The sequence below is a fragment of the Chenopodium album genome, chromosome 19 (assembly GCF_948465745.1).
Source record: "Chenopodium album chromosome 19, dcCheAlbu1.1, whole genome shotgun sequence".
Classification (NCBI taxonomy): domain Eukaryota; kingdom Viridiplantae; phylum Streptophyta; class Magnoliopsida; order Caryophyllales; family Amaranthaceae; genus Chenopodium; species Chenopodium album.
In genome coordinates, this window is record NC_137852.1 from 9,722,942 (window position 1) to 9,738,300 (window position 15,359).

Below are 15,359 nucleotides of genomic sequence, written 5' to 3' on the forward strand. Positions count from 1 at the left end.
ATACAAAATTTGTGGTTTTAGGAGATTTTGAAGAAAAGAGAAACAAAATTGAAAGCTTACAATACATTGCAATTCTCTGTGATAATTTAAAATCAAATTCTAACTATCATAGATACACAAGAGGTAGCTTAAGACTATATATACAATGTCTTCACCATTTAGATTTAGAGCTTAGAAATGCAAATGTTGATATACAATGTCTTGAATACTGGCAAAGAAAAATAGAGATGTCAATGCAAAAAGTAATTCTTCAACGTATAACTAATAATAATAGCAAATACAAATTACCTTAAGCTGAAGTCGTCAGCAAGTGCCTGTTCCATTGAAAATTGATGTGGCAATCCAAGAGATGGAAGCTTTGGAGGAGTGGGAGTATTTGCAACTGGACGCTGTGCTGATCGGACACTGAGAACTTTTGACTTTGCAATAACATACACAGAACAGAAATCTGGTGCACATTTGGTCACATAGCTTGGCACATCAGGCTTTTTAAAGGTTCTGTAAATAGCAACAATATAATTTCAGGAACTAGGCTTGTCAAACATTATTTTGCTTCTTTTAAAAGAGACAAGAAATACGACTAACTTTGCAACAACATTTCTTGAAGATGCACCGATAACAATGTTAGTGATGAAGTTGCAGTTCACATAGTCCAGGATAGCCCTAGCTATGTCAGCATCTTCAAGAACAACCTCTCGCACTTGAACCTGGTAATAGCAAATGATTATGATTTTTCAATAATCTATTTGAACTCCACAATTATCAACTGTGACAGCTAAAAAGTTACTTGACAACTAACCAGAATTTTTCACAAGCAAGTACACTTTCAAAATATAAATTCTCTCCTTCTAACTTATAAACTAGTAGGTTAATGTATCAATATCAGCTTGAAATACAGCATAATTATATCTAAGTTATTTTCATTAAGCATGTTTTACAACATAAATTCTCCATGAAGATATAGTTATCACTATGTCTTTACACAAGCAACATACAATCACGAGTATTATTTTTGTAGTAACTTGAAACATATAGATCCAATGCAATAAGTGTTATCATACTTATCAAGGTGCCTATCCATTATGCTATGTTTCCCAAAAAGATAATTCATTTTTCTCAATATGAAAAACACCATAAAAACAATAATAACACAATAGTCAATAGGATGGAAACATGACACGCCATGCTTTATGGCGTTTCAGTATATAGACCAAGGATATAAGAAATAACAAACCTACAAAGATGGTCATTTGACTTGAAGACCTTTCAACATTAAACTAAATGCTAATAAAGGAGAAACAAGAACAAAGTTGAAAATTTTGTTCTGAAAATTGCATTTTGTTTGTAAAAAAAATGTGATAGGCCGGCATACATTATGAAACAAAGGGAGTCGAAATGATTAAAGAGCATTGCTTCACACATAATCCCCCAAAAATATACAAATAGCTCTGATATCCCTTGTGCCAAATCAATCAATTCCACACCAAACATACACCTTAAGTGGCAAAAGATTAATGATAATAGCGCAAACTTTCAAACTTATTGAGGTGAACTATACACATCCCAATGACTATGTTACATACAATTCTATGAACAAAATGCCGGGAAAATGATTACTGGCTATCTAATATGTAAGATGTGTCAAGCAATTACCGATTTGCGAGCACAAAATCCACGATAAGGAATGAATATATGTGTTGGATCAGATTCAATTCCCCCTGTGCCAACCTCAAACAACCCACCACCATCTGAAACAAAAACAATTCCGCGAAAATTAGAAACTTCATTATTTCAATAATTTCCAACAAAACCAAAATCAACAACAAGGGTAAGTTTATAATCAGATTCCCACATCATATCATATCAAATCATATCATATTTCGGAAAAATTAAAAAGAGAGGGATGGATACCTACGATTTCTCTGCTTAACATGGATCAAAATGAGGAAATGATTGCCGGACAAAAGATGATCAATTGCCCATTTAACCGCGTATTGGCTATGCTTATCCTTATCAATAGCCACCGCAGTACAGTTGATGGGCAGCGGCGCTAAATCTTCCGATATAGACATGCCCACCAACTGTTTGTTGAAATGCTTCTGAGAAGACAAAAGAGATTGTAGCAGTTTTTCTTGTTTTGAGGAGAGAGAAAATCAAAACAATGGAGAATGGAAGAGAGAGATAGAGAGAAAAACTTTGAGGGTGTTTTTCTTCTCTTTCTCTCTCTAACCCCATAAAGCTAATTTCCTTTCTTCTTGAGTTGTTTTCTCTTTCTAACATAAGATTTTGGCGCGAGAAATTCGGAATCTTAACTAACTTTTAATTTTCTTTATATAATGTATTTTTTTCAATGTTTTTTAATGGTGTAAGAGCAACCTAACTTTTGAGTTCTAGCAAAAAAAATAAAATGATTAGGCAAATAAATTGTTTTACTTTAATAAAAAGGAATTAAAAAAAAAAGTATCATTTGAAAATATTTGAGTATAATTTGGAATCCGTCATTGAGTTTGTTTTTTTTTTAAACGATATTTAATCAACAAACTAGTGTATAGCCCGGGCGTTGCCTCGGGTTGCTACTTTTTTTAGTCATACAACTATTAATTTTTAAAAAGATATTTAATAATTTGTAAGTGTCTTCGATACTTTTGTGGTATAACATATATTTGTGTGCAAGATTTCAACATAAGTGACAATTGCTTAGATGCATGGTTAAACAATGACATTTCTTCTTAGAGGTTGAGTGTTCAAACCTCTTCATCCACATATTTTGACAAAAGTGACACTAAATTTGACAAAAGTGACACTAAATCTGACAAAAGTGTACCCGATATATAGTAAATTACTGAAAATTGGGTGTATATAAAAATTTTCCATATTAATCTACGTTTATGAAATTAAAATAAAAGTAATGAAATATTCATTGGTTCAACTATATGATGCTGACAAATCTTATCTAGTGTACACTTTAAGAAAATCTTAATTTGGTACCAACTAAAATGATAAAATCGTGAAGAATCAAAGATAGCATACCAATATACCATAAAATTTATCCATTCATTACCTAGTCATTCTATCATTATTCATTAGGCAATATATTGATCTATCTATGTGACAAAATATATACTACATTATAAAAATCAAAGATTTTATATGTGACAAAATATACTTCACAAATTATTTTGACAAAAAAATTCGAAATTAAGCATATTGAACAATTAATAACATGCAATAAATTTTTTGCTCGTTTACAAAAATACGAAGAAATCAAATCATTTCAATAAAAGTCAATAGATTATTTGACTAAAATATAGTTTTTTGAGATATAATAAAGAAAAATAAAAAGTAAACAAAAACCAGTATGTACATACTACTCGTATAAAATTGTAAAAACAGATTAGAATCAAAAAAAAATTGTAAAAACAGATTGAATTGCAATACAACACTGAACACCGGCCCAAGCTATGCTTAAGTGCACCATACCAAAGTGCAAAATTGCGTATGAGCTTTAACAAGCTTTGGCAACAAAACACAATATTGCGACTACGAAAACAAATCAAAACCACCAATGTCATCACAAGTAAAGTATAAGACAATAATAAAACAAAGAAGATTGACACTAACCGGTGCCAGCAGCCGTGATAGCCTGCCTATACTTGCTATCCTGCACATCACCAGCCGCGAAAACACCCTTAACACTCGTCTTTGTCGTCCCCGGTTCCGTAACCACGTACGTACCCATCACCATCCAAAGCCACCTGCTTCCCCAAAAAATCAGTAGCAGGTTTGTGCCCAATAGCAAAAAACAACCCGGAAACTTCAACATCCTTAACCTCCCCACTAACAACATCCTTCACCTTCAACCCTCCTAAAACCTTATTCTCCTTCTCCACATCCCCAAACGCTTCAACCACCTCAGAATTCCATATAACCTTTATTTTACTATTCTCCAATGCTCTCTTTTGCATAATCTTCGAAGCTCGAAATTCACCTCTCCTGTGAATTATATACACTTTCGACCCGAACTTCGTCAAGAAACTTGCTTCTTCCATAGCCGAATCACCACCACCAATGACCGCCAACGGTTTATTCCTATAAATAGGCAACGCCCCATCACATACTGCACAACCCGATATTCCTTTATTCCAGAACTTTCCATTTCCCGGGAAATTCAGCTTCTTTGCCACGGCACCGGTTGCAATAATAACTGAGTCAGCGACTACAGTCTTGGACTGACCCCAAAATAGCTTAAACGGCGTCGTTGAGAAATCGACGGAAGTAACCGTTTCTGCTACTATCTGCGTACCGAAACGTAGAGATTGGTTGCGAAACTTTTCTGTGATATCTAGACCCGAAATTCCTTCCGGAAAGCCGGGGAAATTCTCGACGTCGGTGGTGGTTGTTAGCTGGCCACCTGGCGCGATCCCATTGGCCATACTCCCTTCAAAGAGAATGGGCTTGAGTTGGGCCCGTGATGCGTAGATTGCTGCTGTGTGGGCCGCCGGACCAGACCCGATTATACAAAGCCGGGTTCGGATGATGTCCTCCATTGCCGAAACTGTTGTGGCCTCCAAAGATAATTAGTAAAACTTAATGGCTAGGTAGTGTGTATCTTTATTATAAAAAAATTCCAAATTAGAAGTTTCTCTAAAATTTTATTGTCTTTTATATTCTGCCAAATTAAAAAGACACTCAATTGGAAACTAAAATTAATTGAAAACAAAATTTACAAAATTATATTATTCTCATAATAATAAGTGTAATCATACGAAAATAAAATACATACTATGATTTGAATCAATTTGTAATAAAATATTTCATCTTTCAAAAAAAAGAAAAAAAGTGATAAAATATTTCATACAAATATACTACGAGTTTGACATAAAGTAGAGAGGGAATATGTTTAATCGTAGCAAATAATATGTAACGGAGGTTGTACAATATCAAACGAAACCCAAAAAATGGTACAAGTATCAAGATAAGAGGTATATGGTGGGGAATTAGGAATGATCACATTAATTATACGAGTAATAATTATCAGAAGATTGAAATTTGTAACGATGTAGATTGAAAAACGAAAGGATATAGGCTGGCTTTGTCCGAAAATTATGCTAGTTTAATTGTTCAACCTTGAGGCTTAGGGATGCATATACGGGTCTTAGTTCATAATCTAATAATTGTCATACCAATTTAATTGCTTTCTCGATCTATTTCTGGTTAATAATTTATGTGTTATGCTGATTTCAAAAAAAGACATGGAACAAATATTGTAATCTCTTCATTCTTATATACTACGGAGTAATGATTAAGAAAACCCATGAACTGAGTACAATGTTAAGGAAGTATAAACGGATAATGGAGTAGTACATACATATATCACATTGATACAACAAAGACGAAATGAACAAAGTACATTATCACAGCAACTTTGACAACAATTTTAATGTACTTAACAAATTCATCCAATGTTTCCTTTACAATGACAATCATCCTTTGCTCCGCAACAACTTCCTCGGCTGACCGGACTATGTCGTCCTCATTCATCCAGGCAAAGAATCCACAAAATCTACACTTGTAATAAGGTCTTCCAGAATTGGTTAAGGTGTCTGAGATTCTAATTTCAGATATTTTTGGAGGATTACAACAACATGGTGTAACTTTGACCCATTTCGAGCTTCCATCTAGGAATATCCTGTTGAATAAAGAAGAACATGATTCCTTAATTAGGCACGTACATTACATTAAGGAACAGAGGGAGTACAATAAATGTGCATTGATGAACGATTTATTTATTTATTACCTCGTGTTCAAATCATCTATAGGAGGATGTTCAACTGAAAGCTGATGTCCGAGTGATGAAGATGGAAGTTTAGGCGAAGATGGAGTGTTTCCAAAAGGACGTTGAGCAGATCGTAAATTGGACAATTTCGACTTAGCAATCACGTAAACAGAACAAAACTCTGGTGCATATTTGGTCACATGGCTTGGTACATCAGCCTTTTTAAAGGTTCTGTAATTAGCAACAACATAATTTTCGTTAGTATAAATTCTTAATTGTTTTCGTGTACACGTACTAGAACTTTAATTTATGTGTAAAAAGAAAGGATATAAAACTAACTTCTTAAGAGCATTTCGTGAAGATGCGCCCATAACAATGTTAGTGATGTAGTTGTTGTTTACATAGTCCAGAATAGCTTTAGCTACGTCTGTATCTTCTAGAACAACCTCTCTTACTTGTACCTGATAATAAGTTTATTAATTAAAAGTTGAGGTCCAATTCATTATTATATTACTCTATACATTTAATTTTCAATTCACAAATAATTTATAAACTCGAATTAAAGTAATAATGAAAATTTTGATTGAATTAAAGGGGAAAAAAAGTTTTGGAGAACTTCACATCACATGAGATATAGTAAAAAAAGAGCGAGACTGTGAGATTGAGATAGTTAGTAGTAGGATCTACATCACATGAGTTGAATGAGTGGAAATATTCATTTAAGATAACATGACAATTATTTGGAGAATGACCAAAATAGTATACAAGACAATTATTTGAGGACAAGGGGCGTATATCTTTTATGTGATTACATATGCAATAAATTTCATAGATACTCTCATCATCTACCAAGTACCAACATCCCTTTGGTTTTCAAGGATTGTCTTAGGAAATTTTAAGTGAAAATGGTGGAACTATTATTACGTTTTTGTTTTTAAAAAGTGGTGCAACTAAATAAAAACAATATATTAAAATGTCAAGTAAATACCGATTGGCGAGCACAAAATCCACGATAAGGAATGAATATACTTTGTGGATCAGATTCGATACCCTCCATTGCTCCATCAATTCCACTAGCTACAAGCAAATAATTAAGATCCAAACAAAGATGATGTTTACATATAATTGTATATAATTTAACTCACATTTACGAATTAACACGTGTGTTAGTCAAACTATTACGAGTTTTCATAAATGAAGGAATGATACGAGTAATAATTTTATTTTTTTATAAGGATACTCATATTACCTTAGACAAATATACTTTTAACCACTAATATCTTTAATTGAACGCTCGTATCATATCACATTCGACATCGATTATTTACCCCAAAAAAAAAAAAAAAAAAAAAAAAAAAAAAAAAAGAGAGAGAGAGAATACCTACGGTTTTTCTGCTTGACATGGATCAAAATGAGGAAATGGGTGCTAGACAAAAGATGATCAACTGCCCATTTCACGGCATATTGACTATGCTTGTCCTTATCAATTGCCACTGCGGTACAGTTAACCGGCAGTGGCTCCATATCTTCCGTTGATGAATTCATACCACCTATTCCTACTCTCTCTCTTTTGAGAGAAGAGAGTAAATAAAAGAAACAAAGAGAGAAATAAAAATCTGTCTTTTTTTTTTCTCTCTTACCCCATCTCTCTCCCTCTCTTAGTTGTTAACTTAAGATTTTGACGCGGGAATTTGGGTTTTAAATAGTTAATCACCCTTTACCTAGGCTAAAAATACTTGTATGAGTTGTATCTAATAATGACACCGATTTCATGTTAAAAGATAGTTTCAATGACTCAATCACTTCCTATTTATCGTCATTTACATAGTCACAATCGATATAGATTGATCAAGTACAGAAATATTCACATTTTATCTATTATTTTCATTGTATTTTAGCATTTTATGAAATTAATTACACAAATTTAATTGCTCCATATATATCTTTTTTAGATTTTACTTTTTCCATTTGTATTTAAATTAATACAAGTATATACAAGTAATTTTGGTGATAATATAGTTTTGAAGAGCTGGAAAATATATAATTCAAAATTTGTTGTAAAAAAGGTCCTAGAAAATCAAATTCAGAAATTTTTACAGGGTATACAAAAATGAAAACAATAACATTTTGTAAGTGAACATACTGCATCAAGTGGGTGTTAATAGGGATTGGAAAAGACTGGATCTTGAATACCAAAATAGAAAAGTAAACTGTATGCACCTTGTTCTTTTAGGAAGGACAGATCTAAGGACTGCAGGTTGTGAAAGCCTGCAACGAGTTAATTATTGCTTCAGACTGCAAGAATGTGATTGATATGTTGAGTTTAAGTACTGTAAACTCCAGATTTTGGGTGAATTGCTTAGCTGCTTTGGTAGACTGTGATACTCTGCTAGATCTTAGAAAGCTGTAGTTGAATACTTGAAGTAGTACGCCTTTGTAAACCGAACAACCGAGAGAATTGGGGAGGTTTTGAACATATATGCACAAAACACCTGATTCTAAGAATGATACTGAATTATGTTCTGACACCATCAAAAGATATCAGGTCAGGACTCAGGACCTCAGCAGACAGCAGACCTGCAATAGCCTTCAGTAAATTTCATCAAAATTAAATCTCTGAATAATTTACCCCCCGATAGTTGATTCAATGATACACAGAACAATAAAAGGAAGGAAATCAGGTCTTTCATTAATTTCTAACCCAAAGGTACAAAAATACACAACCATCAAGAAAATACACGATAGCATTCTCTGTCAAATTGCTACATAGAAATTGCACAATAATACTAGTCTAGTAAAGCTTGAGATACTGATTGATCCCAACTATAAAAGTATAAGTAATGACAATTCATGAAACCAAAAATAGACGACAATTACTAAGCAAAACCCTGTTTGTTGTTTCTCTTTTTATGGGAGCTAGTAAGTGTTGTTTTAGCAGTTTGCCAGTCCTTCAATGAATCAGCACTACTCATAAAAGGGCAAGTTTCACTGATTCGAACTCCCAGACGTGGATTGGACACCTTCTGCTCTGAATCAGACTTCATGGCAGTAGTTGAATCAGAGCAATCATTTCCCTTTGGAGTTATACTAGGATGAATACCTCTAGGAGCACTTTCTTGGGCTTCCTTTTTCTTATCTTCCCCAGCTACGCCAGACCTTGATCTTCTATTGCCACCAAAAGCAGTTACACTACTAAAAAAGTTGTTTGAAGTGCCATTATTATTTGGTTTGTTCAACTGTTGTTTCTCAAGTAGATCTTTTGGCAAGATTTGTGAAATGCTAAAGGAGCTACTCTCTCCACCGCCTACAAGCTGACTCCAAGATGATTTTTGCAGCCAAGTACTGCCTTTAGTTACTATATTTAAACTTGCACTTGCTCCAGCCGGTTGAGCAGCCTGATGTCCCTCTGTAGCTTCTTTTGACTGGGAGGATAGGCCATCCTTGTTTTCAGGCACAGCGTTGCTGACCCTTTCAAGTTCTTTGTTGACAGAAAAAGTTATATTACTAGGTTTACGCTCTCCATTCACAACATCAATATCCCTCTTGTGTTTCTTGCTGTCAGTTGATGCTTCTCCACCAGATATAGGCTGTTCATCAATGTTACTCTCATCATCCACATTTTCAGGCACAGAGTTGCTGACCCTTTCAAGTTCTTTGTTCACAGAAAATATCGTATTACTAGGTTTATGGTCTTCATTCACAACATCATTATTCCTTTTTTGTTTCTTGCGGTCGGTTGATGTTTTTCCACCAGATATAGGCTGTCCATCAATCTTAGTCTCACCACCAGGTGTAGCCTGTGACAAGTAGAATGATCTGCTACTGCCTTCACCAACCAGTTTTTTCCATGAAGCCTTCTGGGTCGGCATGCCACTTGTAATTGATTTATTGGTATTGGACCCTGTTACACTTATCATTTCCAAATGCTCTTCTGAGTCCATTATTTGAGTTTGAAAACGGGCCTTTTTTCCATGGATAGGAGATGCAGGATCCTTTTTATTGCTTTCATTGGAAAATGATTTCCTTTTCTTATTGGAAAGTTTTTCCTTTACAATCTGCGTACCAAGCTTACTTTTGGAAGTTTCAATAGAAGTCTCATTTGACCTCGCCATCTGCATCATAAGTCATCAAAACTAAGTCAAGCAGAGATTAATTTGTTATAAAACTTAACTATTGCAAATCACATAAAATAAAAATCACACCTTATTAAGCAGGCTTGTTTGTAGCTCCCAGCTTTCTGGTCCAAAATCTTGTCCAGCCCCCGTATTAATTTTAATATCATCATCATCTGTTTCTTCATCTATTTCGTTATTATCCTCTTGCGATTCAACAGCTGGGGCTGCTATCTGTGGAGTATTATGAAGGTCCCTACGCTCAGTTTTTGCACTCTCCCTATCTAAGAGTTTTTTCATCACAGAATTCATGACATTAATCTCTTCTTCATTCAAGCCATCATCTTGTATTATTGTATCATGCACTTGCATTCCTCTTTGGGGCTGAGCACATCCAGATTTCAGAGAAGTTCCCTTACTCAGAAGCTTGTTCATCACTGGATTTGTCATATCTCTGTTATTTTTCTTGTCACTTTGTACATCAACAAAATGCTCTGGGCAATCACAGAAATGAACTGGAAGAGGTGGTACTACAACACGCTGGAAACTGTATTTGTGTTTACCAGTTCCACGAAAAGGTAATGCTTTTACCTGCATTCAGCCAATTTCAGAAGATATGAATATGATGCTCAAAAGGAAAGAGCAAGTATATCACTTTCATAAAAGATGGAAACAACATGCTTGTAGAGCAACAACACTAGCTTGATCATCCAACGATACTGAATTATCCAACAGGCCAACATACATGGACACAATATCTATTCACTACAGCCCGGGGGGGGGGGGGGGGGGGGGGGGGAGGGAGTGCATGCCAAATCTTCTAAATCAACACCATTTTACACAAGGCAATGCATTACCTTCCTTAGTTTGGGAAAGAACATCCGGATCTGCATCTTTTCAGAATCAAGGGTGCTCTTGGGCTGTAGAGAATCAGCCACATTTTCATCAAGATCATTCTGATTGGAATTAATATTTTCACTATGTACGAGTTCAGCATCTTCTGCCCATTCTTGTTTCAACCGGTCAATATAATGTTCTTTCGCCTTTTCCAGCTTTAATTTTCCTCCCTTCCACAAACACCCATTATACTGAAACACAGCAGAAAACATATTAGCAACCTAAAGTATCAAAATAATTTTTACTAACAGCATATAATCACCCCTTCCCCAGGGACAGAGAGTAATAAATTGCACGACCCTGCGCTTTCTGTCTATGGGCAGGGGGCCTTCCTATTATAGTAGCTTAGTAATATCTGATACAGCAAAATGTTATCATTGAACTACGGGAAGGAATATAGGCTGTTTGTCATAAGGGAGTTTTTTGAGAGTCCATTCAGGTTAATGAGATACTTCCTAGCAGGTGTCAGACTCTATGCATCGAGCTACCACTTAGCAAAGACCAGTGATCCTTCCAAGATCTATTAACAACAATACAAATATAAATTCTATCTTTAAGAAACATTGGTCAATCTCTCTCTTTCTGGAAAATCTACGATATATCCCTGGAAGAAGGCTAACCTACACAGTGCGTAGAGTGCATAAGTATTAGAGTCAGAAGAAGGCAATGAACTGAAGAGGGATTTGAAATGTGATTGGATGGGTAAGGGGTCTAGGGTTTGTTAGCCTACATTTATGCACACACACCCCGAAAAAAAATAAAATAAAAAAAAATCCAAAACACAATTGACCTTGATAAAATATGCATTAACCCCAAAAACAACATATTAAAAATAAATTACTGCACATGTTTCTAAGAATCAACTTATCTTTGAACAGAATTAAGAGATATGTGGGACTTAAGGTAGAAGATGAAGTTTGATTGATGATGTACTGGAAACAGCAATGATAAAGGATAGAAGCTTATAAGAGCCTTGTTTCTCCAAGTGTAAAACAAACTAACAGAAAACTTTCAATAGCACTCAGCATAATCTCCTCTCTGTAAAATGCTCCCACCAAAGCCACGCTTCCTTGCCTAGGAAAGCAAATAAATGTTGTAGTACACAAACATAATATTATTACTCCGTACAATTATAGCCACCTGATGCTAGCTCCAACTATAAACAATAACACCTGTTAAAGTTGTACTAAGTATCACTAACTTCCTCCGTGAGTAAAAGACTAAAAGCAGCAGCAGCAGCAACAAAAACAAAAACAATAAAGATCCACAAAGGAATTGGGGTCGGCTAACATGAACTGTCATTCAAAATTGTCTGTGAAAAGTTCAGGAAAAATTAGTTGAGAAAGTAAACAAAGTAGAGTGTGGAAGTGACAGTAGGGCAAGTTATACTAGAGAAAACATGAGTATCAAATTTTATTATTTCTTTTTTTTAAAAAACAGGAAGGGTGACAATGAAAGCTCAAAAACGAAGGGAATGAAATAAAAGTGAGATATTATAATAAAATAAGAAAACATAGCAATTATACATATTATTGATAAGAAAATTAGGTTTGATCGTTTGAAAAGTAATTAAATGTAAAGTGAACAAATGAAAAGCTTTGGAAATAGAAAGAGAACAAACAAAATATGAGTGAGATTGAAAGGTTAGTAAAATACAAGGATTAAAGTAAATGGAAAGAAAAAGGAAGAACGGATGAAAATATAAGAAACATCATGTCATATCACATATATTTTCTCCTTCTACTCCTTTCTATCCAATGCATACATTCCTCAATTCCAAATAAACTCATATAGCTATCAATAACCTTCCTCTACCCCTACCACTTACAACCACATCATTTTGCCACTCTTCAAACCTTCTAACCGTTGCATTACTCGGTCTCCATCTTACATGAAAAAAATAACTTGAGCGATTCTCCTTCATTTTTATACTTAATAAGTGTAAGCTGTGTAGCCCCTTAATTTCTTCCTAATTACCTCATTTCTAGCTGATCCTTTCTAGTATGACCACACGTCCATCACAGCATATGCATCTCCGACACATTAATCTTATAAATCTGACAATGTTTCATAGCCCAACACTTGTCGTGAGACGTGCGATAACATTTTCCCTTCAATCTACGTGACATGATAGAATCACAAAAACCTGGTAGCACTTTGAAGTTAATTAGACAATGAGAAAAAGTAACCAATAGAAGGTAGATTCACAAGATTGCATGGAAATTAGGGAAATCTGCACAATTACAACTGAATTCAATCACTCTTCAAAAATATTTGCACAATATGATGAGCTAGGAACTGGCATTTGCCTCTGCCTTCAACTCCAGAAAATGCTTGCCAATCAAAAACAAGAGAGCAGCTCCTTCAAAACTAAATCTGAAGTCCATTAGATATTATCAGTCAAATCTTTATAGTCTGACCCCAACTAGTTTTTGAATATTAATCATAGTGCTAAAATAGGACCTTCTTGAATCTTAATTACCCGAGTGATTATACTGCAATACTGCATCCTTAAACAAACAGACTTTATTCAGTTGGTAAACTATTTCTGATAGATAGAATCCAATACTTGCCATTCCTACCTAACCTTTTGCTATCTTCCCAATTGGAACAGATTACAATAAATCGGAAAACCAACACAGGAAGCCATAGATGTAATGTCCAACCAAACCATATTTCATGATAATCAAATACACATCCAACCCCATCCCCTCATTGATCCCTCATTCCTTGGTCAACCTAAAACCATCGCTTCAAAACAACTCAGCAATTTCATCCCAGAATCTACAAACAAAGCAGGGGGTGATAAAAGTGCCAACCTAACAAGCAATTCAATCAAGACAAAGGGACAATTACATGAAATAAAAGACCATATAAACGTATTACCCATAAGCAGAAAATACCACCATCTGAAAATGTATCAAATGGGATGGGTAATTATTAGCAAGCCTATGTGAGCAAAACAAGACAGAAGATAAAGTGGAAATGGTGCAAACAGTCAAAGAAATTAAAATAAACTCGAAAAATAATCTCAAGGGACTGCATGATCCGATGAAAAATAAATTTATGGACATCCCCTAGCTTAACACTAAGATTCGAATGCAATAGAGAAATTGAAAGTCAGGAGTCCTCTCTCGCCAGTCTCGCAAAATGGAAGAACGAGTTCTTTTGCTGGCCCCGGCACTTGCCTTTGGGAAAGGCGAGTGCGCTGTGGAAAGACTTTCCGCTAGTTGAACCGATGCCTATTTCTCCAATCAAATTTAAAAGGCAATGAATTCAAAAGACAATCAAATTAATTGTTATTCATATGAATTATTTCACACATTTCCCCAATCAAATTCGAAAGACACCCCAAAATTACTTGCTATTTATAAACTATTTCATGAAAATTCTATCACTAAAAAGACACACCAACATTACTTGCTATTCATAAACTATTTCATGAAAATTCTATCACACATTTCCCAAACCATATTCGAAAGGGAACCAAATTAATTGTTAACAGTATAAATTATTGCACACATTTCTCCAATCAATTTGAAAGACACCCAAAAATAATTGCTATTAAAAAGCTATTTCATACAAAAATTGTCACACATTTCCTCAATCAAATTCGACAAAGGGAACCAAAATAGAATTACCCATCAACATAATTGCAGGGTAAATCATAATGAAAGAAACAACTTGAAACAAACAATAAACACAACAAATCAAACAAAAAACCCCAGATAGTAAAAACATCAATCACTAAAAAAAACATCAAACTAAACTGAAAAATTCTTTAAAACAAATTACAAGAAAAGGGGTAAGTGATTAATATACCGTGCTGAATAATTTGGCAAGGGAATTTTCTGAAGAAGGAAGAAAGTTAATGTAAGCAAAGCTTCGACCTTTAGTTCGAATAATATCAACAGTTTCAACAGAACCCAGATGAGAGAATGTGTTGCGGAGATCCTCCTCTTTCACTCTCTCTCCCAAACCACCAACATGAAGTCTCGTCGCCATTTTCGTCGCCCTTTGCTCTGCTTGTGTCACCGGTGGTAGTATCAGGGTTCGGCCTTTGGGGGTTATGTGCTGCTTGTGTGTGTTTTTAAGACCTTTTGTTGTAAGGAGTTTGGCTCAACCCAACACCGTGCTAGTCTACGCGCAAGCGTAGTCATTTAACCTAAGTGAAACATTATACGACTAATACGAGTAAGGGCCTGTTCATATTTACTTAATTTCAGTTCAGTTCAGCTCCAATCAGTTCAGTTCAGTTCAGTTCAGTTCCAATCAGTTCAGTTCAGTTCAGCTCTTAATTTCCCTCTCACATAAAATATTCATTTCAGCTTAATTCAGTTCAGTTCAGTTCCAATCAGTTCAGTTCAGTTCAGTTCCAATCAGTTCAGTTCAGTTCAGCTCCAATCAGTTCAGTTCAGTTCAGTTCAGCTCAATTCAGTAAATATGAACAGGCCCTAAGTTGTTATGGTTAGCTCTGAGCTAACTCGGTGGTTTTGATTGTAGGTAAAGCTTGATTTTGTTAAGTAGACTTGGTACGGTACTAGTTATGACCGTTTATTTGTAAGAGGTTTTTT

The 15,359-nt window shown here is 34.8% G+C and overlaps 3 protein-coding genes and 1 pseudogene across 3 annotated transcripts; all 4 read right to left on the bottom strand.

Moving 5' to 3' along the window:
- Positions 1–171: 171 nt before the first annotated feature.
- Positions 172–2,072, bottom strand: LOC145593978 (U-box domain-containing protein 51-like). The gene is made up of 5 exons (XM_081650332.1): positions 1,916–2,072; positions 1,654–1,748; positions 586–707; positions 289–498; positions 172–208 (listed from the first exon to the last, which is right to left on the bottom strand). The coding sequence occupies exons 1-5, from the start codon at positions 2,070–2,072 to the stop codon at positions 172–174; spliced, it is 621 nt and encodes a 206-aa protein (XP_081506458.1).
- A 1,484-nt stretch (positions 2,073–3,556) lies between these two features.
- Positions 3,557–4,559, bottom strand: LOC145594586 (thioredoxin reductase 2-like; annotated as a pseudogene).
- An 814-nt stretch (positions 4,560–5,373) lies between these two features.
- Positions 5,374–7,300, bottom strand: LOC145593979 (uncharacterized). Its single transcript, XM_081650333.1, has 5 exons — positions 7,162–7,300; positions 6,765–6,853; positions 6,116–6,237; positions 5,798–6,007; positions 5,374–5,689 (listed from the first exon to the last, which is right to left on the bottom strand). The coding sequence occupies exons 1-5, from the start codon at positions 7,298–7,300 to the stop codon at positions 5,374–5,376; spliced, it is 876 nt and encodes a 291-aa protein (XP_081506459.1).
- A 1,139-nt stretch (positions 7,301–8,439) lies between these two features.
- LOC145594696 (uncharacterized) lies at positions 8,440–14,889 on the bottom strand. The gene is made up of 4 exons (XM_081651031.1): positions 14,608–14,889; positions 10,746–10,976; positions 9,979–10,479; positions 8,440–9,888 (listed from the first exon to the last, which is right to left on the bottom strand). The coding sequence occupies exons 1-4, from the start codon at positions 14,788–14,790 to the stop codon at positions 8,653–8,655; spliced, it is 2,151 nt and encodes a 716-aa protein (XP_081507157.1). The 5' UTR covers positions 14,791–14,889; the 3' UTR covers positions 8,440–8,652.
- Positions 14,890–15,359: the final 470 nt, after the last annotated feature.

What these genes read in the sequence shown, in the direction of transcription:
- LOC145593978 (XM_081650332.1), bottom strand. Translation starts at nt 2,072, where the DNA reads ATGTCTATATCGGAAGATTTAGCGCCGCTGCCCATCAACTGTACTGCG. An exon ending in CCATGTTAAGCAGAGAAATC is followed by an intron (nt 1,749 to 1,915) that starts GTAGGTATCCAT and finishes TTTTTGTTTCAG; the next exon opens with ATGGTGGTGGGTTGTTTGAG. An exon ending in GCTGACGACTTCAGCTTAAG is followed by an intron (nt 209 to 288) that starts GTAATTTGTATT and finishes TTTCTTTGCCAG; the next exon opens with TATTCAAGACATTGTATATC.
- LOC145593979 (XM_081650333.1), bottom strand. Translation starts at nt 7,300, where the DNA reads ATGGAGCCACTGCCGGTTAACTGTACCGCAGTGGCAATTGATAAGGAC. An exon ending in CCATGTCAAGCAGAAAAACC is followed by an intron (nt 6,854 to 7,161) that starts GTAGGTATTCTC and finishes ATTTGCTTGTAG; the next exon opens with CTAGTGGAATTGATGGAGCA. An exon ending in TCACGAAATGCTCTTAAGAA is followed by an intron (nt 6,008 to 6,115) that starts GTTAGTTTTATA and finishes TGCTAATTACAG; the next exon opens with AACCTTTAAAAAGGCTGATG.
- LOC145594696 (XM_081651031.1), bottom strand. Translation starts at nt 14,790, where the DNA reads ATGGCGACGAGACTTCATGTTGGTGGTTTGGGAGAGAGAGTGAAAGAG. An exon ending in TTGCCAAATTATTCAGCACG is followed by an intron (nt 10,977 to 14,607) that starts GTATATTAATCA and finishes GCTGTGTTTCAG; the next exon opens with TATAATGGGTGTTTGTGGAA. An exon ending in AAACAAGCCTGCTTAATAAG is followed by an intron (nt 9,889 to 9,978) that starts GTGTGATTTTTA and finishes CTTATGATGCAG; the next exon opens with ATGGCGAGGTCAAATGAGAC.